Source organism: Microtus ochrogaster, assembly GCF_000317375.1.
Source record: "Microtus ochrogaster isolate Prairie Vole_2 chromosome 14 unlocalized genomic scaffold, MicOch1.0 chr14_random_1, whole genome shotgun sequence".
Taxonomy (NCBI): Eukaryota; Metazoa; Chordata; class Mammalia; order Rodentia; family Cricetidae; genus Microtus; species Microtus ochrogaster.
In genome coordinates, this window is record NW_004949096.1 from 33,643,097 (window position 1) to 33,665,557 (window position 22,461).

General features: G+C 43.8%; 1 protein-coding gene across 1 annotated transcript in view; it reads left to right on the plus strand.

Moving 5' to 3' along the window:
- The window catches only part of Slc12a1 (solute carrier family 12 member 1), an 82,746-nt gene extending 63,086 nt beyond the window's left edge, over positions 1-19,660 (plus strand). Inside the window, exons 20-26 of the mRNA XM_005364392.2 lie at positions 3,014-3,157; positions 7,492-7,623; positions 8,157-8,268; positions 9,781-9,867; positions 15,539-15,674; positions 17,712-17,779; positions 18,796-19,660. Of these exons, the coding sequence (XP_005364449.1) occupies positions 3,014-3,157; positions 7,492-7,623; positions 8,157-8,268; positions 9,781-9,867; positions 15,539-15,674; positions 17,712-17,779; positions 18,796-18,931 (815 nt within the window). The 3' untranslated portion in view covers positions 18,932-19,660. The remainder of the gene's footprint in view (positions 1-3,013; positions 3,158-7,491; positions 7,624-8,156; positions 8,269-9,780; positions 9,868-15,538; positions 15,675-17,711; positions 17,780-18,795) is intronic.
- The last annotated feature ends 2,801 nt before the right edge of the window (positions 19,661-22,461 follow it).

A 22,461-nucleotide genomic window follows, 5' to 3' on the forward strand; every position in this document is an offset into this window, starting at 1 on the left:
AGAGTAGTTCTGGTATAGAATAGAATGAATTATCTTTAATGTCAACTCCATGGCTCCCCTGAATCGCCTCCTTCTTGTGACTAATGATGACTTTTGCAACCATTTGCCCAGTATCCCTCCCTCTTAAATGTCTTGGCAAAGTTTACTCCTTGTTCCCAGTGCAAACCGAGGTATGCAGTACACCAGTTATAATTCAAAACCCAGGTCACCCAAGGGGCGCTTCTGGTTCACACCGCAACGTGAGGAGCTACACAGGAGGGCTACTCAATCTATCTCCCATGGAGCAAACGGTGGAGAGTCATCTCTAATGAAGACTTGCGAGCCTACTGTGCAGTGGAGATTGCACCACTTGTGGCCCTGAGACCCAAGATAGCTAAGCAAGCTGATTTTAGCCACCAGAAAGATTTTACCAGCTTGCCTGCTCTACAAGGGAGCTAGTGGATTTGAAGCGTAGGAGCAGACTTTGGTCTGTCTCCTGGGCCTGGGATTCTACAGTTTGCTTGCCCTGGATAGGCTCTGGACTCTTGGAACAAACAGCTAGAGTCACTTGGAATGTTCTCGGCCAGCTGGCTCCTCTGCGAAAGAAGATTTAAACTATCTTTGCCCAAGCGGAGCATAGTTAGTAGCTAAACACAAGGTGTGCTGGAACCTGCCAAAGAAAGAAAGGGGAGCTGCCCCTCCTCCCTGCAGCCCTTATGGTCATCTCCAAGTAATTCACAGCTAAGCTCCTGGAAGAGGTCTGGAAGAGAATGTCCCAGCTGGAACTCTGAGGCAGCCTCCCATCCAGCCCAGATCTTTAGAGCCCTCCCTAAAATGACACATTCCAGAACCATCATTGGCGCTGTGGTTTGCCTTGGTACCCTGTGCCTGCAAATGTTCCAGTTCCTCTCATGGAGAGGCTAACAGTTAATAGAAACAGTTGTAAAGTCATTCTAACGAGCCGCAAGAAGGTCTTCATGCTGGGAAACACCCAGATTGACAGCCAGACAGAGCTCTTTGTACTTAAGCCCTAGCCTTGCTGGACGATAGCCATGTAAGCTATTAAACTTTTGGGGGCTTTGGTTTCTTCATCCACAAAATGAAGAAAATCATAGTAACCCTCTCTGAGCTGTTTGGAAAGGAAGAAAACAAGGTACCCAGAGAGTACCATGCAATAAACAGTGTTAAAACAACTCCCGGCCTGAGAAGACCCATTTCCAGAAGGCACACAGATACCCTGCCTAAAGAATACATTGCTGCTCTGGTCTCTCTGAAGCTCCAAGGCACTCTGTCTTCTTCCAAAGGTCAGAGGGTGGAAAAGGAAAGTATTCTGATCTTCCATTCCACAGGAAGTCTGAGACGTGGAGTAAATGCCTGAAGTCACAGAACCACAGCTGAGCTCCTCTGGGTTGTGGTCCCCTCTGCAATGTAGACCGTCCTTACCTTTTAATATCAGTGCAAGTGTGACCCGCCTGGTCTCTAAGACCATCAGCTTCATTCCCTTCCGCCACTCATCATGAGAACTTGTGAAGCTTCGGGGAGATCACATGGGTGATTTGACTCCAAATCACATGCCACCGGCAAAGGATTAATTGCTAAGACCTGGAAAGGGGCCGGGTGGTTCTGTGGAGCTGGACAGATTTAGCTAAGACGGAATGGTCCCTTCGCAGATAGATAAGGCAGTGGATTCTGAGAGTTGACATTTACAGAAGCCCTAGCCGGGGTTTGTGACACTGAATCTGGTTTTCTGCCCTCTCCCTTGGAGCAGGGCTTATTCCTCATGGCTGACTTCTCAGCAGTCAATGAGATTTAGAAGATCTGACAGAAATTCGAGAATATGCTTGTTAGCTCAGCACTGTCACGTGACTGCTTATAGCCTCTTACTTGCCAAGGCGAAGGAGAGATTATGTATTATATTATATAGAGAGATGGGGAGGAAGGGAAAGAAGTCAGCTAGGAGCTTTCCAACATGGTCATAACCCAGCAAAGCTAAAAGGCAGCCAGATGTAACACCGAAGCCTCGAGAGTGGTCCTGAACCTTCTGGAGGAAATTTTGCACAGTTTGACTCTTGGTTTAGACTCAAGTGTTTCGAATGGCTTTTCAGCCATCTGGACTCCGACATTCTCCCAGAAACCTCGGCTTTGGCTCTTTGCCTTTGCTCACTCACTCCATAATGCTATTTTTTTATCATTATTGTTCACTTAAGAGACACAATTAGTACTGGACATTCGTTCACTGCAATCTGTATTCAGAGATCAGAGAAGCTGATTCTAAGACCTGATTATATTTCCATAATTCGCCCCCATCCCACTTGAGACAGTCTTAGCATTGCCTGGGCTGGCATCACGTGTGGAGCCAAGGATGACCTTGAATTCCTGACTTTTCTGCCTCCACCTCCCCAGTGCTGGGATTACCTGTGTACACGAGCATACCCAGGTGTCTGTCTGCAGTTTCTGAGTTTTCTGTTTCAGTTCAGAGCCTTGCTGTGTGGGATGCATGCCCAGCAGACTTCTGCAATATTGTCACTTCTGCTGGCTGAAAATCTTACCTAGTATCTTAATCATTAGGTTAGTAGTTTAACAGTGACATCATCTCACTAAATTGGGTTTTCTGGGTGGTGACATAAAGGCGTCAATATGTAGTAGTCTTTAATCCCAGCACTCCTGAGACAGAGGCAGGAGGATCTCTGTAAGTCAAGACCAATATGGTCTACAAATCAAGGTCCAGGACAGTCAGTGCTGTTACACAGAGAAACCCAGTCTCAAAATAAAAACAAACAAAAAAGTAGCCTTTCTTGCCCTTACAAATAAAAGCTTTATGCATGGAGCTGTTTCTCTGAGCAGCTGTTACTACATACTGAATACAATTTACTGGGAACATTACTTTTTAATGATCGGGGAAAGAAAATCATACCATCGCATTGCCGTCTTATTGCATAATTATATGAAATGCCAGACTTGTCTTATTTGTAAGATCGTTCCTAGAGACTTTGTCCCTCCGAGTGAAGTTGCTGACTGTGTCTCCTCTCTTCAGATGAACTGGAGAAACTGGAGCAGGAGCGGCTGGCTCTGGAGGCCGCCATCAAAGACAATGAGAGTGAGGAGGGGAAGGGAGGCATCCGGGGCTTGTTTAAGAAAGCTGGCAAGCTGAGCATTACCAAGCCAGCTCCAAAGAAAGGTAAGTGCTTTTAAATCTTAGGAATAAGACTTCAAGATGAGCACAGAGGGGTCATCACGAAGGGGTCAGAAGGAGCATCTAAGACACTGAGTACGGGCAGGCACCAAAAGATCTCTTCCAGGAAGGATGGGGGGAAGTGCTCTACACCACCTTACTGAACAAAAACTAATTTTAAAAAGTGGTTGCCCGGTGCCCATGTAGACTGGGTGCCTCAAAATAGAACTGTCTGCTGAGATAGAAGAGTAGAAAATTAAGAGCCAGTAATACCCATCAGTTTTATATATCCAGTCCTCACCTTGCAGACATCATGTCAGGGTCATACAGTTGGCTAGTGCACGAGGCAAACAAGATACCGCTGGACCTGCTTCTGGGAAGACATCCGTGTAACTGCCCAGAATGAGAGCCGGTGCTTCGCCTGACACTGATTGCTTCCTGTGGTTTTGGTTTAATGGTAAACTTATCTCTGCGTGACTGGAAGACATCCCGAGGACAGAGGATCAAACATGAGAGAATTTGTTTAAAGTTGCAGAAATGGGAGATTTATTCACTTGCTTTTGAAAATTGCCTTCTTTCCTAAACGAGTCTGTTTGAATTTAATAAGGTCCACAGCGGCCTCTGCTGGCACAAAATCAGAATACACACAGACCGCCTGAGATGGTAGCACACTGTTAGTCCAGTGGCAGGACCCCCTTGCTGCGGCTTTACCTGCTCCTGGTTTGTGCTGAGGGCCAGCTCTGAAAAGACCACGCCCTAACCTGTAAATAGTTTGATCCCATTGACTTGTTCTAGTGCGTGTAGCCCAAGGTTGAAAATTTACCTGTGATATTAGAATGACAGGAAATATAATTTGTGTCCTACGGACTCCGGGAAGCTTAATATTTCACACTAAGTTTTTTTAAAAATGATTTATTCTTAATTTATGTGCACACACAAGTGCCCGAAGAGGACACCAGGTGTCTGGAGCTGGAGTAGGGGAGGATATAAGCTACCTGACACGGGTACATGGCTGCTGGGAACTATGCTTGCATCCTTGGAAGAGCAACAAATCCTCTTAGCTTCTGGGCCATCTCTCCAGCCCCTTCCCATGCACCTTAAAATATCATTTCCCTCCCACTATGGTGGCGCACACCTTCAATATGAGCACTCAGTGCAGAAGCAGACAGATCTCTGTGGGTTTGAGGCTAGCCTGGTCTACAGAGTGAGTTCCAGGTTATCAAGAACTATGTAGAGAGACCTTGTCATACATACATGCATGCATACACACACACACACACACACACACACACACACACACATACATACTTTCCCATGAGAATTATATATTTGAATCTGAAGTTAGAATTGGTATAAAATTAGTAATAGGGCCCAGCGAGATGGTTTAGCAGGTTAAAGTGCTTGTCACCGGGCCTGATGACATGAGTTTGTCCCTGGGACCCACAGGGCGGAAGAAGAAAACTGATTCCCCCCAAGTTGTCCTCTGGCCTCCAAGTGTAAGCCGTGGCGCACGTGCAAAATAAGTGAAGGTTTAAAATGTTTAATTAGCAAGAAGACTTTTAAAAATTACTTCTTTTTCCGTTGTTGACCTATTTGTCATATGAATCTCTATTAAGTGACCTGGCCTGGAAAAGCAACAAAAAGTTCAAAGCGAAAGCACAGTCCTTCCCTCTTTCTATTGGCGGGGAGAGGGGGGACGACACGTCTCAGTGTCACCCGTGCTAGAAGGCATGTTCACTCTGAAGTCCACTCCTCCATCACTGCACTTGTTTCCCAACGCCAACCCGCCTCGGTGTTCAGAAAGACAAAAGCCTGCGCTGTGTACTTCAAACAAAAGCATTCAAATACTGCTCTACAGGGAGCCTATGCCACCCCGAGCTTCAGATGGTGAGAGCTCTTTTGAGTTCCAGCTCAAGCCCACATCTGCAGACTCTCCTAATAATCCGTCTAGACACTTTGATTTGCATGGACGTAAGGGCAGAGTTTGGTCCATTCTACAAATAAATTTGTTCTCTCTCAGCAGTCCTAAGGATATAAAAACAATATGCGCTTGTTGCTTTAGAACTGACGGGCCCAGAACGCAGCAACAGAGGAAACAGAACAAAGTGTCTTCAGAACACATTAGATCAGAGAGGGAGCTCTGAAGGGGCTGTCAAAGCTGCACTGAGCACTGCCCTGCTGCTGCCTCTTTGCATTAGAGCCATGAAGCAACAACTCTCAAAGGCGAGGAAATTAGAAATAATATAGACAGCATGCCAGGAAAACTCCAGTGACAAGAGTTCTCTAGGAAATGAGCCTACTCCCCTGATGCTCCTCTGCTGTACCCATGTCAGATTCAAAACCATTCAACATGGGGCTGGAGAGATGACTCAGTGGCTAAAGGCACTGTCTGGTCTCCTAGAGGACCCGGGTTCAATTCCCAGCACCCACAAGGCAGCTCACACCTGTAAACTCCAGTTCCAGGGCAGGTGACATCCTCGGCTCAACTCCGAGAGTACAGGGCGGGCACATGGTCCACAGACATACATGCATGTAAAACACCCACACGCATAAAAATAAATAGATCTGGGGCTGGAAAGATGGCTCAGCAGTTAAGAGCAATTGCTGCTCTTCCAGAGGACACGTGTTCAAGTCTCAGCACACACATCAGGTGGCGGTAATCCCAGCTCTGAGGATTCAATACCTCTGACCTATGTGGGCAACTGCATTCACGTGCACATAGTGCATAGGGTGTGCATACTTACCTACACACACACACACATACACACACACACACACACACGTAAAATAATAATAGTTTAGAAAAGTATTATTCACTTCTAAGAATTATATATGCATCCATCCTTAATTAAAACCCAAACCAGTTTTTAATCTCTATGTATCCTGGACCTTTTTCATATCATTCGCAAAAAATCCATACAACTCAAGGGATCTTGCTTTGCTTCACAGAACCCTTGAAAAGGAAATAGATGTGAACTGGGATTATAGAAAACTACCAACCAGACCTTTGGGGAGTTTATGACAAAACTATGCTGAAATGAGTGAAATTTCCAATGAAAGAATAGTTTTTACGTGTGTGTGGAAGTGTGTGCATGTATGTCAGGAGGTGCACATTGTACATGTGTATGGAGGCCAGAGGACAGCCTTAGGCACCATCCCAGGAAACCCATCCGTCCACTTTGAGGCGGGGACTCTCACTGGCCTAGAGTTCTCCAAGCAAGGCAGGCTGCTTGGCCAATTAGCCCCAGAAACCACCTCTCTCTGCCTCCCCAGGGTTGGGACTGCACACACACGACACCTCTCGTGTCATTTTCTCATGGGGTTCTTCGAGGCCAGCACTTTGCCGCCTAAGCGACCTTCCCTGTCCCCTACTGCTCAGCTCTAGAAAATTCAGTCACCACACGTTCTAGTTTAAAGTAAATCTAAAAATGTTCCATTCTAAAATTTCGGGAGGTTGGGGATCTGTTGATTTTCATCCTCTGCGTTCATAATTGGAGCATAACCAGGCTAAAACATCCCACAAGAAGCTGTTGTGTACCCCTCTTCTGCAAGGAATGTTTTTATTAACATAAGCAGAATTAGGTTCTTTTTCAAACAAATGTTCTTTGTATTGTGTCTCCCCACTTTGTCCCCCTCCCATCCTTCCCTTGTACCCTTCTCTTCCCTGGTAGCCTTCTTCCCACGTACATGTCCCATGTGACACTTTTTTCCCTCCTCCAAACCATCCCCATAGACACCGCTTCTTCTTTAACAGTCTCCTGGCCAAAAACAAGACAGAACAAAAATCACCTTAAAAGAGGAAATAGTTCTTAACTATTTCCAATAGCTTGTGATTTCAGAGAGTTTTAGCCCATCAGAGTAGAAAGGACGAACTCCTGTGGCTTCATCTTTGGCAGCAGGAGCTCAAGACAGATACTATTCACATCAGGGCACACCAGAAGTGGGAGCCAGGCTATAACCTTCTAAAGCCCACCCTTCTCACTGAGCTACTTTCCCCAACTGTGCTGAGCCCCCCTAAAAGCTCCTCAGTCTCCCAAAATAGCACCAATCAGCCAGGGTGGGGGAAAAATATAAGCCTATGGAGGTATCCTTGAAGCTTAAGTCACTATACACCTAAATTATAATTCCATTGTGAGATTACAAGAGAGCTAAAAATGATGCACTTCTTTAGAATATGAACTGTAGGCAGAATTGGGGAGCAATTCTTTTCTTAGTTAAGGAGGGTGAGTTAAATTATAGAGCTTGGCTTTGTAGACTGGAGCTCAGAAGGTTAACTGGAAAGTCACCTTGTGCCTGTCCTCAGAGGACAAACAGATGCAACACTGTGTCCTCCGTTTCAGACGGCAACATCAACACCATCCAGTCGATGCATGTCGGGGAGTTCAACCAGAAACTGGTGGAAGCCAGTGCTCAGTTTAAAAAGAAACAAGGAAAAGGCACGATCGATGTGTGGTGGTTGTTCGATGACGGAGGTAAGCTGTCCAGAACGTTCGCTAGGGAGCTAGGGAACTCATTTCTGAGTTCCTGAAGGCCACAAATTGTAGCACGAATAACAAAAACTCAGAGACAGATATTGGGGTTCAACCTGATGATCAGAAAAGCAGAGCAGCCAACCACTGACTCTTATCTCTACCTCAGACTGAAAATGGGTGAGCCTGCCTCCAGGAATCCTCAGATTGAGACTGAGAGTGCGAACTGTCTCCTCCCATTTTATATTCCTCTCTAGTGCTGGGATTAAAGGCGTGCACCACCACTGCCTGGCTTCTACAGCTATTGTGGCTGCTGGGATTAAAGGTGTGTGCAACCACTCCCTGGCCTGTATGGCTGACTAGTGTGGCTGCTTTGCTCTGATCTTCAGGCAAGCTTTATTTACTAAAACACAAATAATATACCACTATAATATATCATTTAGTAGTTATGATAGTGGGAATGAATAAAAATAATGCTCTCATTTTTTCTTTCAATTTCTCTCATCCTTCCTGTTGCAATTTACTCTTTATTCCAGGGTTAACGCTTCTTATTCCATATATCTTGACTCTCAGAAAAAAATGGAAAGACTGTAAGTTAAGAATCTACGTTGGAGGGAAGATCAACCGTATTGAAGAGGAAAAGATTTCGTGAGTAACTTGTGGCTCACCTTGCTGATCCTTCTGAGCATGGGCTGCTCTGTTGCTGTCATTTTCAGTGCTTTACATACCTTTGAGCTAGCCGGGTGTGGTGGCACAGGCCTTAATTCTCAGCACTGGGGAGGCAGAGGCAGCCAGATCCTTCTGGATTTGAGCCCAGCCTGCTCTACGTAGCAAGTTCAAGGCCAACAAGTGTTGAGTTCCGGCCAGCTAGGGCTACATAATGAGACCCTGTCTCAAAAGAAAGAGAGAGAGTGTGTGAAAGAGAGTTCTAATTAAAGTTGATTCACAAATCTTTGCAGCTTTTTCATTAATGTAGCCACTTGAAGCCGATGTGTAGATGTGAGAATAACAAGCATCCAAGAGCATGAAGTATTCATATATGCATATATAGTTTCCATGTTGTCATGGAAAGCCTGGAGAGGCAACATCAGCCGCTCTGAGTCCTGCATGATGGGCTAAAGTCCTGAGCTCTGTACCTTCCAGAAACTGTGCAATAATAACAGGCCTCTCATTCCATCAATTTTCATATTTTCTTTTTCCTCCCAGGTGAATGGGATTATGGTAAACACACACATATACTCACATTTATAATAAGGATATAAGTGTATTTATACATTTGCTTTCAATGAAGATATCACAATGCTCATACAATTATATCACATATATTGATTCCTTTAAGAGGTGGATGGACAGATAGATATAAAGAGAAAGAAACAAAGAAAATAACAAGCCAAATTGGAAAAATAAATTAAGCAAATGATAAGCCTAGGAATTTTTGGATCACCTTAGAAGACTTCTGTAAATTTAAGTTAAGATTACTAATTTCCACCGGGCAATGGTGGCACACGCCTTTAATCCCAGCACTCGAGAGGCAGAGGCAGGCGGATCTCTGTGAGTTTGAGACCAGCCTGGTCTACAGAGCTAGTTCCAGGACAGGCTCCAAAGCCACAGAGAAACCCTACCTATAAAACCATAAAAAAAAAGATTACTAATTTCCAGGGGTGGTGGAACTACACTGTAGTTATCATTTTGTCAGCAGTTTATAAAAGACGTCCAGCAGTAAGAATTAGCTGTTCTGTCTGACTGATGGCAAGGATGGCTTCACATTCTCTCACGAAGATGAACGCAGAGGTCCCTTTGTTCTCTTCTCTGTATCTTCCAGGCTTTCTTTGTTTTTATTTCTTGGATTCATTTTTATAACAAGGTGTCTCGGAGTGTGTCCTGCTGGCCTCTAACTCACATCCTCCTACCTCAGTGCCCTTGATCATTTTTTTTTGGTTTTATAGATAGGGTTTCTCTGTGGCTCTATGCCCTCGGTGGAGCGGCTTTGTCCGTGACATCTCCAACAAGTGTGCTAACAAATCCCAAATCTGAAAAGCCTCCATCTGGAAGCTATACTGATTGCTTTTGATGCCTTAATCAAACACAAAAACAATTTTGATAGAAAGTAATTACATAGACACTAATGATGTTTTTTTTTCCTCTCTCTCTCTCTTTCAGAATGGCTTCTCTCCTCAGCAAATTTAGGATAAAATTTGCAGACATCCATATAATTGGAGACATCAACATCAAGCCTAACAAAGAGAGGTGTGAACTGGGTAGTAGGCTCTTTCCCAGCCCCTGCTCCTGTCTCATCTTTTCCGCGTTGCTTAGCAAAGGGCTGGGGATGTAATGTACGAGCTGTAACGTCTTCTTGACAGATATTAGGGAAGTCTTTTCCATAACTGTGGCCCAGAGCCATCAAGTCCATTTTAATGGAGAGGAGAGGGTGATGGTGAGAAATCAAAGGAAAGGGCCCCCATCCCAGGGATGTTTTAGGTTCCAGGCACTAAGGGACTCCATGCTTAGGGCTGTGAACTTTTGAGAGAACCTCTAAAACTATCTGAGACCCAGAGAGGTGGTTGAAGCCCCACTCCCAGAAAACTGAAAGTGACAAAGTAGAAACAATCATTGAAACATCTTCAAAGTGTGACAGCATTCTAACCCTTATCAACTGTTGAATTTCTCAACTGCATTATTATATTAGTTATTAACAAAATGCCATAGGCTAGGTGCTTTGTTTCTCGGTTCTGGTTGAGCAATCCAAGAACAAGATGCTTTGGGGTGTGTGTCTGTTGAGGATTCTCTTTCTAGTCTGAAGCTGGTTGCATCTATGTCTTCATTTTATGGAGAAAGAATTCTGGCATCTCTTTCTCTTCTGCTAGGGTACGAATTCCCTTGCGGGGCCACCATCCTTAGGACTCTTTCTAAAGTGAAGTGCCCCCTAGAGGCCCCACATCCAAACTTCACCACATTGGGGGTTTGAGCTTCCTGGTGTGAACTTTAGCAGACAACAAAACTTCAGTTCATAGCCACAGCATCTGAAATCTATTGGTATTGTGGGTTGTATCTTCACAGGATATCCCAAAGGTGCAAGGAATCACGGTCAATTATAAATTAAATGAACTGCTTAGACTTGTAATTTAGCCATTACAAGAGGTTTTCAGTTGTTTAAAGTAAGCTATATTTACTGTCTCTTGTGGACATGATTCAATGCATTTGATTTAGAGTAGACTGGAACCCACAAAGAAAGTCACATAGCGGGACGCGAAGGCTTCTAAGTGTCTTGGGTCCTCCATTGCTGTTAGGTCTTCTTTGACCACAGTTTCTGCTTCCTCTGGCTATTCTTGGCAAGCCGTAGTTCTACAATCTCCAAGTCTTTTCACCTCTCCCTTTCTTGTAGTATAGTGTTTCTTTTATGAACTTAATAAATATCTAAAAATATTACGACTTAAAATACACTTTTTATGGACTGGATAAACTCGAACTTTATATTGTTTAGGGTGTGCATGAGTTCGCCAAAGCTATGGGTCAGGTAGAATGCTTAACAGGGCACCTTAGCTGTGATAAGAAAACTGAAATTGCTGGGCCAACCAGATATGCTCTGTAACATTTCCTTGTATCATACATACCTCAAATCCCTGACATTCTTGGGTTTCTGCCGCTACAAACACGTAAATAAAATCACATATTTACAGTTCCCATTGGTAAGTGGGCTACTGTTCTGAGCAGGCCTGGATTGTCGTGCCTCTCTTCTCATTTGAAGAGTTGTAGCTCCGTGGCATTTGCAGCCGTGTGACCCCTCAGTCTTATTGAGTGGTTCTAGTTGGTAGAGATGGATCCTTCAGAGCAGAGCAAATCAAACAATTTTTGCATGAAATCCTTTGTGATAGGGTTTAGATAGCATCATAAGTCAAGGTCAAGCCACTTTCCGTTGTCGGGAGGGTACCACTGGTTCTTTTCAAGCCCTTGCTCAATGCTGAACAAAATTTAGCCGCCCAGGTCTTGAAGGACTAGAATTTGTCTTCATTGTTTATCTTTGTAAATAAGCAGCTGTTTCTCTACCCCCTTGTATTTTCACCCCTCAAGCTGGTTTTCCCTCCTTAAGCCTTGTTTTGGTTTTTTGTTGTTGTTGTTGTTGTTGTTTTGTTTTCTGTGTCACGCAGGCTAGCCTCCATTCAGCAGCTGTGGCCACCACCCTGTGTTCTTACCCTTTCTGTTCTGTCACTGCATGTGTGATGTGTTACCTTCCTTAGCTGTCCTCTCCACTCTGGGAGAACCCGCATGGCATCGTACAGACCAGCTTTGCCTTATTTGTCCCACACTGTTCTCTTCCTGGGGTATTTTCACTTTTTGTCCATGTGTATAAAGTTCATTCCAGAGACCAAAGAATTCTGGTGGCTAAAGTATATGGCCTTGAGAAAAGGAGACCATCTGCCAGGAAGAGTGCTCAGGAGAGCCTTTCTCCTCTCTTACCCTTCCACCACACTCTACCCACACTGACGTGTAAAATACCGTGTACCCTGCTGGTAACTCAGGTCCCACAATTTGAAAGTAGCCTTAGTTTGGCACAGAAAACAGTCATTTGGTCCAGAGTACCTGTGGCCTCTGATAGCAGGTTAGGCGTGTTTGTGTTAACTCTGGGTAGTACAGTCAAATAGAGAAAACTCTTGTAGATGGTTGTAATGCCAGGCCATTGAGCTAAACCATCAAGAGAATACTGTCTCAGTTCCAGTGCCCGTGGTGGCCTTCTTTGCTGGGCAGTCTTCACCATCATTAACAACTGTCCCCAGATCACTATTTTTGTCTTGCTCACCTGGTGTTAAACAGAGCGGATAACAATTTGTCAGTGATTGGCTTGGGGAAGTCTAGTGTTAAAATATCTTTCAATCTTCTTTAGCAAGTCTTGCAGCCACCATGAAATGTTGGTTCGCCATGTCGGAGGCATTTTGTCATAGAAACCTTATCTCTACATATGGGAAGGGTAAGGGTAAAGATAGCACAAAAGCTAACTAAATGAGAAAATAATTGAGCTTAGGAAAATATAGGACATATTGTGGTTAGAATCCATTTTTGTTGTATAAACTGAAATAAAAGTCATGGGCCAAAGGAGAAATCTTTATATGGAAATCAAGGAGAAATTGGAAGCAATTAACTAGATAGTTAAGCTTAAAGATGCTAGATGCTAGAATAATCTAAAAACAACCACAAAATGTTACTTTGAAAGACGAAATCTTATGCAGACAAAGGTTAAAATTTTAAATTATTATCACACTTTTGAGATTAAAATATATCATTTTCCTCCTTCCCTTTCCTCTCTCAGGGAGCAAGTTTTATGCAGTCAAAATAGTATTGAACTTCGGTGTGAAGAAAATGATGGAGAAGGCAGGACAGCTATTAGTTAATTAAAAAGTCTGAATTAATCCTCATTTATATTTAACAGCAGATATTACTTGGCTGAGAGTCAATTAAAATGTGCTTTAAAGAAAGATCAGTTGGGGCCTGGAGAGATGGTTCAGCCAGGAGCACTGGCTGTTCTTCCGGAGGAGCGGGGTTTGAGTCTTAGGATCCATATGTTGGCTAATAACCATCTATACCTCCAGTTCTAGAAGATCCAGTGGCCTACTCTGCTCTCCCTTAATACCCCCTTAGCGTGTTTCAGTGCGAGTTAAAACACCTCATAGTGAGTTAGATGACAGAAATTAGTGTCACACATAATTAAGTACAGGTGTAGGCTGGCTTTCTGCTAAATGACTTAGAAAATAAACTTCATAACAAAGGACTGATTCTCTCTCCTTCTTCCCGTTCTCCCTTTTTGTAGAGAGCTGCCAATCAAAGTTCATTTAGCTTATAAAAAGCAAGATGACTGACGATAGCAGCTAGGACTCCATACTTGTTCTTGTTCATTAGGTGGGAGAGAAAGCATCTCTCCCTAGTCAGTGAAGTCAGGGTCTTATAATCCACTCAGGTTTCACTGTCCCCCTAAAAAACAGGGCTGTTCGTGGGAGGCACCATAGTACTGGGTGTATATTAGTGCAAAACTGCCTAGGCTTCACCCAGTCCTTGCAGAAAGCATAGAGATGTGTTAACATTGGCTGATGTTGGATGGAACACTTCTCACCCTGGAGCCTGTGGAAGCAACTACCAGTTTCCACTCTGCCTGTTTCTTGGGAAATCATCCTTACGCTGTATTTTCTAGCCAGGCTCTGGATGAGGCACAGAGAGACTCAAACTGTTCCAAAATAATAATGTGTAAAGTTTAAATACGGTTTTCTATCCTGAAACCAAGTTCTGGGGCTGGTCAGCACAATGCTACCTCCCTTTCCCGATGGTGTACCCACACCATCACCCTGGCTCTCGGTGGCCATTGTCACTTCCTTCTGTGGGCCAGATTAGCTCTAAGCGGAAAGTAGAAACCCTAGAACAATGATCCAGGTTCTGAGGCCAGACTGCACCTCACTGACTGTCGCCACAGCCCTCTCAGGGTTGACACCGTGGGAAGCAATAGCAAATGAACGTATTGTTGAAAGAATAATAGGGACACGTCAGTTCTCTTGCTTACCCATTGTCTCCCCGCTCTCTATGTGAGTCGGCACAGTAGGAATCTATTGCATTCGGTGCCCTTCAGTGCTTTACAGAGGCCAATCGGGTACCCCTCCATCCTTAACAGAGGCCAACCAGATACCCCTCCACCCTTTGCAGAGGCCGACTGGGTCCCCCTCCGCCCTTTACAGAGGCCGACCAGGTACTCCTTAGTCTTTTACAGAGGTTGACTGGGTACCCCTCCATCCTTTACAGAGGCCGACTGGGTACCCCTCCGCCCTTTACAGAGGTTGACTGGGTACCCCTCATCCTTTATAGAGGCTGACTGGCAGAGAGACAATTTTACTCCCTTGTAATCTCTGCACTTTTATCTGCAAGTCCTAAATCAGGCCAACTGATGAGATAATTAAATTCATCACCTCGTATTTTAATTTCTTAACCCCAAAGCGTATGGGTTCTAATTATCATTCATCCCGAAGTTACTAAATGGTAAGTAAGCTAAATTATATAAAACCAAAGAAAATTATTCATAGTTGAAGTCTTCTTAAGCAGAGCTCCGAAGACTGCTCCTTCCATAAATTAGAAGCTTCACTTTGTACCGTAGTTTGAGGAATAAATCTTAGGAGATTATCGTGTAAGACAAGAATGAGATTCTTTTTGCAATTTTTAAATGTTCCGTAGCTCAGATGCCGCTTCTCGCTTTCTCCTCGATGATTTATTTTTAGATGCCCTAAGATGGCCTCAGATTTTTAGGCATTAAATGTTATTGATTTTTGTACTCTCGCTTAACACAAACATGAATAATAGTCATTTGAAAATCCCAGGCAGCAACATCAAACACCAGGACAAGGACACCATTATTTTCCGCAGACATTTTTTGCGCTAGAACTGTTAAACCTGGGAGAGCCCAGGCTAGGCTATTTTCCTATCTGCCCGAAGTCTCCCAGCAGGCGTGGGCATTGTCAGTTGACTGCAGATGAGGAGGACTCCCGGCGCTCAAAGAATGGAGGTCATACTCCAACTACAATAACTGAGAGACGTTTCCCCTTGATCTGCATTACAAGCAAGTGGAGACTCAGATGTGGGCTTCAGTGTCTATAGCATAAGTGGGTCTTTAACTCCATTATGCAGAAAACATATATGTGGAATAATTATTATCTCCGTGTCCATGAATTAATAATATTGATGATCCTTGCAAACTAACTGGGCCTTCAAACACACGGGCTGCTTGCTTTGACTAAGGAGGGAGGCCTCTGCCCATGGTCTCGCTCACAGTGTGCTCCCTACAGAGGACTCTTAAAAGATTTGCATACCATTCTGCTCCGATTCTTTGCACCTGTGAAATGATGAATCCCGTTTCCCCGCTATGAGGCCTCCTTTACAATTCCAATTTCAGCTGGAAAGTCTTTGAGGAAATGATTGAACCTTATCGACTCCACGAAAGCCACAAAGATTTGACCACTGCTGAGAAATTAAAAAGAGAGAGTCCGTGGAAAATTACAGACACAGAACTGGAAGCCGTCAAGGAAAAGGTAAGGACCTGTCTTCCCTGGTTTCCGCTTCGCTGTCTAATTAGTGAAGAGGAAACAGCGGTTGGTTTTTAAGAACTGATCCATCAGGTCAAGCTGCCTTCCTCAGCACCCCAGGCACCCACATTTTCAGGGACATTTTGATCATATTACTGGATACAATCATTCAGAAAACATTTTAATTTTTTTTTCTAGAAAGAAGCCTATTTTTATGTTTAACAAAACAAGTTATTGGTCCATACTGTGAGGTTTCCTTTGAAATGTATTTTTATTAATCTTAAAATAATTCTTCATTTAGGCATATAATGTGGATCAAGGCAAATTGACCCACAATTTAAACAATAACAAAGACGCATAACCTGATAAACACAGCTGTGAAAAACTACCATGAGTATCTACAGAAATGTTTGATGCGTTGGTTGGAATAATGAGCACAGATGTTGTACCTGGCCTAACAAGATAGCTCATCAGATGGCCCGAGCTCAGTTCCCAGATCCCATTGTGGAGACAGAAAATGTATTCATATAAAGCTGTTCTCCGACATCTACAAGCGCACTGCAGCACTCACACACACGTCATACATATATAGGAATAGTGAAATAACTGTGTGTGTGTGTGTGTGTGTGTGTGTGTGTGTGTGTGTGTGTGTGTGTGTAAGTTGCATCCGGCATCCACAGTGATATGAATGTAAAATGATGAGCTTTTCTAGATAGCGCAGTGGCCAGGAATTCCAGCACTCTGGAGGCTGAGGCAGGAGGCTCACAAACTCCCAGCCAGGCTAGGAGAACAGAGAACAACCGTAAGTTTCTCTCTGACCTGAGCGTCCATTGAGGTGGTAGGCAGTAATATAAGGGAAAGAACAGGGGTGAAGATTTAACTACAAAGCTCAACATGTTAGCTGGTCATTAAAGGACAGGGATCACGTGAACTTGTAGAGGAAGAAAATATTAATCCCTTCCAGTAGTGGCGTAAACAGCGCTAAAAGAGAATAATAAATTGTGCATGTGGTTGCGTGTGGTTATGTACCCAGTCTTCACAGAGATATCACATATAATTAAACAAGTCAAACACATGAACCTAGTCCTGAAGCAGTGAAATGCAAAATAAGCATTAGTCCGAGCACTGTAAAATAATTTTCCAGTGACTTTATTGGTGGCTTTTTACTTGAAACTGTTATGCTCAGAGCCCCCCCCCCCAAAACCAACTAGGAGACAAATCCTGTATATAAAAGCAAATAGTCTTTATTCTTACATAAATTTGCAAACTCGGACTTTCCATGTGTTCAACATATTGGAGCAATTGGAGAGCCCCAAGGTCAGATGGGGTTGGGTTTTTATAGAAGCAAGGGTAGGGGTGAGCGATTTCTAAGGTTCAGGACCCCTGATTGGCTGACATTTGTCTAGGGACGTCCTGGTGAAAAGCGATGGATGTGTGCTGGCAGGTGATTTCATCTACAAAGGTTAGAATGTTAGGAATTTCCTTTTGAGGGTCTGTTCCTAGGTGGTACCTAGGAACCAGTTTGCAGTCTTTCTCGGAAACAGGTATTGCCTTAGGGTAAACTACTGAGACTCAGGCCTCTATTGAGCTTGTCGTGGCTGGTCCTACAAAACCAGTACAATACTAATATTATATTATCAGGGGGCTTAAAGGGAACAGGTTAGAGCACAGCCTGCTTTCTTAGGCTACCAAAGAGATAGCAAGATTCAGTTGGTCTTCTTCAGATGAAAGCCTGTTTCCAAATCCTCCGTTCTCATCTTTTTTTGTTTTTGCTATCTGTGCTGTTCTACACCCCTAGACACACCCTACACCCCTAGTAAGCCACCACTCCACAGCGACAATCCACACTAACTCTTTACATTTCTACAATTGCCCGTGAAGCTTTATAGTAAATCTTTGTTTTTCAAGTACATTCTATTTTTTCTAAGTAATGACTTTTAAAAGTCGTATCTTCTGCTTATTCATGACTTGAGGTAAGACAATAACTTCTTGTTCATAATTCTGGTAGAGCCACACTGAACTCAGTCTAAATACTGTCCACAGAGTTACCGCCAAGTCCGGCTTAATGAGCTCTTACAGGAACATTCGAGAGCCGCCAACCTGATTGTGCTGTAAGTGTCGCCGATGTGGGCGGCGTGGTCACCTGGTGGGGAGAGGGAAGGGCTGAATGGGCTGATCAGACTGAAGGTCCAGGACTCCTCCGGTGGGAGGCAATAAGTTGGAGCGTGTGGGAGTTTAGCAGTGAAGGAAGACAATTGTCACTTTAAGACAGGGATGACCGAGTTCTGTGAACGTCAGCAGGACGTAGTTGGACTTGCTAGTGGTTCTTCAACAGCCATGGGGCCAGGAGCATGTGTCCATGGACTGAAGCTACCCTATGGTCCCATATGACCAGGCTCTAGAAACCTGGAACTCTGAAATCCCTCCCAATAGCCCAAGCGGGCCACAGGGCTCACAAGCATCTTCCCTTGATGGGGGCCCCTGAGCTGTGTGTATACACAGCTGATTTCCTGAGTGGGTACTTCCGAGCCATGTGTGTCGTGGCTGACAGTGTGGGAACAGATCACCATGAGCTTTTATGTTTTCGTTCTTTCTCCCAGGACCCCACCAACGTTAGGAATATACCCACTGAAAGTATTACTCATGTAATGGAGATTGGTGCTAAAATGGGAAAATGCCCAGCTATTTTATTTTTACCCCATGAACTGACCTATATATGAAAATATATGTATCTTTAAGCACGGTGTGGCCTGGAGGACTGCCACTTCTAAAATTTCTAAAATTGCCCCCCCCCAAAAAAAATTCCCAGGAGATATTGGAAGGAAGAGTAACTTTCTCCATAGAGCAATTTTTTGTTTATTAAATTCTCTGCTTAAAAAAATCAGAAGTTATAATTTTATTTTGTCTGTACAATGACTAAGCCATTTTTCTCATTTATACATGTTTGCATTATCTGAAGAATACATCAAATTTAATTTCTGTATTTAAAATAATTGCAGTGCTCTCGTTTGAGGGGGATATGATAAACATTTCAGGCTACCGGTTATTGTTAATTCAGAAGCGTAGATATTGTCCCTTCCCACTGTAATTTTTCTCTTTGCTTTTAATTTGTCTTCCATGCCGTCAGGAGCCTTCCAGTGGCGAGAAAAGGATCTATATCGGATTTGCTGTACATGGCGTGGTTGGAAATTCTGACCAAGAACCTGCCTCCTGTGTTACTGGTTAGAGGAAATCACAAAAATGTCCTGACATTTTACTCCTAAAGAGTGAAAGATGAGAAATGTTGCATCTTGACATCTAAATATGAAACACATCTGGTACTTTGTGTTTTAAAACCTTGTCTATAGATGTACAAACCTCCGGAGACTAGTCTACCTGATTCTACATAAATGTTGTCTTTAAAAAAAAGAGTTATTACTAATGAGAGGTTTCCCCATTAGTGTAAGGCTCATCAAAAGCCATGCCACTCCTAGAGAAACACTTTGTCGTAGTTGCTGGTAAACATGAAATTAATAAAACCTCGCTGGCATGCTAATCTGAATGTGAGCTCCACGCACACCTAATCCCATTTCTGTGGAGTCTGCACGGCCCAGCGCAGGCCTGAGGCCCACAGCAGGCTGCCCATAAGTGCTTATTGATGGGCTGGTATGGGGACGGCAGGTGGCAATCACAGGAAAAGACCTGCTGGGTCAGCGGCCCGATTTTGCTTGACCTCCTGAGAGGCTTATGAAGATTTAAAAATCAATAACTGAAAACTTTGCCAAGGACTGGAGTCTAAGGAATGTTCAAAGCAGTTAGCTAAATACGGTTTATTTAATGCGGCAGAGAATGTGCTTACAAGTGATGGTTGATAGCACAGGGCTTGCGTTTGCTGCCGGCTGAAGGTTTTTTAGGAAGGCAAGTAGGAGACACATGTTCCACTTAAATGAAATCCAGGCGATTCTTAACATAGAAATTCCAATTGTCTACCCTACTACATATTTTTAAATTTCTATCTTGATACTACTTTGCTCATTTTTTTCTCTAATTAAGTGGTTTGCATAGATGAAAAATCAAAATAGATGTGTCACTGAAAAATAATCTCATAAATTTTCAATCTACTATTAAAAATACATCCAGACCCTACATTTATTTACTTCCTATAGTTCTTATATAGGCATTAAAGAATAGCAAGACATAAATGAAGAAACTTGTAAAATTTAAGAATACAGGTAATGATTCTTCTTTTTGATAGTGTGTCTATAATATTTAATCACAGAAAAAAATTGTTTATCTGATAAATGGCTTGTTTTTTGTTTTGTTCTGTTTTGTTTTTTCCTTGGCATATTTTTGACTACTCTGGGGAAACATGTGGGGGCAAATTGACCTGAAATAAAATTGTTAAAATGTGTTTGCTTTGACAAAGTGGTGTATTTTACTTTTCTGTGATTGAAATCAACGACACTGTGCCATGGTACATAGGTATGAGCCTGAATAGAATAGTGCATCCCGTGGCCACACCTGCAGCCTGTTTAAAGCTGGGGTTCAGGGTGAGTGTTTCTAGGCCTAGCTGTGCTCAGAGGTTGGCAGAAGAACAGAGGCAAGGAAGGAGCAAGACCTGGACAGCTGGTATCCCTTGTCCACCTATGCTCAGCTCACCCTACGGATCTGAAGCTTGAATGACTAGTGACCTGATGAAAATGACCCTGCTTCCTCTGAAATACTGGAGCAGGTCTCGGGGAAAGGCAAGAAGTTTACCACTAAGCAACACATCCTCCTCCCAGTGAACCTTTGGGGGTGGAGGAGCCTGGAAGTGGAGCGCGGGAACGGTGGAAGCAGTGATGTGGGGACTAAGGACTGGCTTGCCCAGCAATCTGGAACTGGGATGTTCCTTCAAAGTAGGCCAGGACCGAAGGAAGGTACCTGGGCTTTGAGCTCCTGTATGATGTAGGCACTGACTGTGGACTGTCCAGGAGGAGGTATGAACTTTTCTCTGAAGGGGCTGAGAGCTGAGGTCTGTCTGCCGACAGCGCTCCCAACTCACAGACAACAAGCTCTTCACTAACAAGTCTGGGAAAGGACATCACCATCTCTGCCAAAGGGAGTATATAACCATAACGAATTAAACAAAGAAACAACCCTCTCCTCTCAGATTGGCCTGAGCTCAAGTCTCCATTTACTAATGGGGCTCATTCCTTAGACACTAAGGCATAGGTCAAGCTTACGATTATTAGTTCGGGGTGATTTTTTTAGTTGTTTTTATTGGACAGATAGGGTAATATAGTTCAATTTGAATTCAAACTCCCTCAAGACCGTGAACTTCTCCTGCACATGTCTCCCAAGCCCTGGGATTCCAGATCTGCACCACATTTAGTCTATGGTAGTGCTGGGGACAGAACCCAGGGCCTCTCGCATTCAGGCAAGCCCTCTAGTAACTGAGCTACACCCCAGCCTTGCCAGGCCTGTGTTTAAAGGTTCACTGACCCAGATCTGCACTCTTGCCCCGCTTCACAGACCTTCTCTCATCATCAGAGAACTGTTTGAAGACACTGAGAACACAGACAGATCTTCACAGTCTTCTAATTATTGGAAAGGAATGAAATTACCCCAGATGACTAACATTTGATCTCAGTAGCTCCCTCTACTTCTTCTAGTCTAATTCTGTCTCATCAGTGTGCTTTTGATTGCTTAAAATACGTTCTAAGTCTCTGTGATGAGCAAAACATTGCTCCTCAAAGATGTCCACACACTGATTCCTAGAACCGGGGTGTCTATTACTTCCAGGGGCAGAGAGACTCTGCATGCATGGCTCATGCGTAAGCTAGAGATAGGGATAATATCCTGGTCAGTCTGGGTAGACACACTGCAGTTACAGGACATAGGGGAGAGCCAATCTGATGGCCAGAGAACCAGAGAGATGAAAATAGCAGCAGAACTCCACCTGCTGCTCAAGCTCTGAGCACAAAGGGAGGAGGTCTGAGGCAGGGAAGGAAGAAGAAGGAACACATGACTTTCCCCTCTAGAACTTCTAGAAAGAAAAGCAGTTTTTAATGCCCTGTTTTAGTTAGATTATTGATAACTGGGTTAGACTTTTGACCTAAAGATTACTTTTAAAGACGATGTGTCTTAGTTAGGGTTTCTATAGATGTGAAGAGACAGCATGACCATGGCAACTCTTATAAAGGAAAACATTTAATTGTGGGGGTTGGGACAGTTACAGTTTCAGAGGTTTAGTTCATTATCATCATGGCAGTGAGCGTGGCGACTTGCAGGCAGACATGGTGCTAGGGAAGTAGCTGATTATCCTACATCTTGGCTTGCAAGCAACAGGAAGTAATCTGTGACACAGGGTGGTATCTTGAGCATGTATGGGACCTCAAGACCCACCTCCACAGTGACACACTTCCTCCAACAAGACCACACCTACTTCAATAAAGCCACACCTCCTAGTAATGCCACTCTTTTTGTGGGGGGTGGGGCATTTTCTTATACACTACCACAGACTGGAGTACTTTGTTGTACCAACAGATTCAAGGTTGCTGAGTGCGGAGCTACAGTCTGTAATCCCAGAATGAGGTTGGAGCAGGAAGATCATGAGTTCAAATTCTTTCTCAGGAAGTCCAAGGCCAGCCTGGACTTTGAGAAACCCAGTCTCAAAACAGCAAAATGAAACAAAAGAAACACAGAAAAGAAAAAGCAATGTGAAGCCATCCAGAAGCTCACTAACACATTTGAAATTTTGTCAATTTTCCCTTAGGAATGCCAGTTTGACTTAGATCTTGCAACATCTTCACTTCAAGTGAACTATACAGAC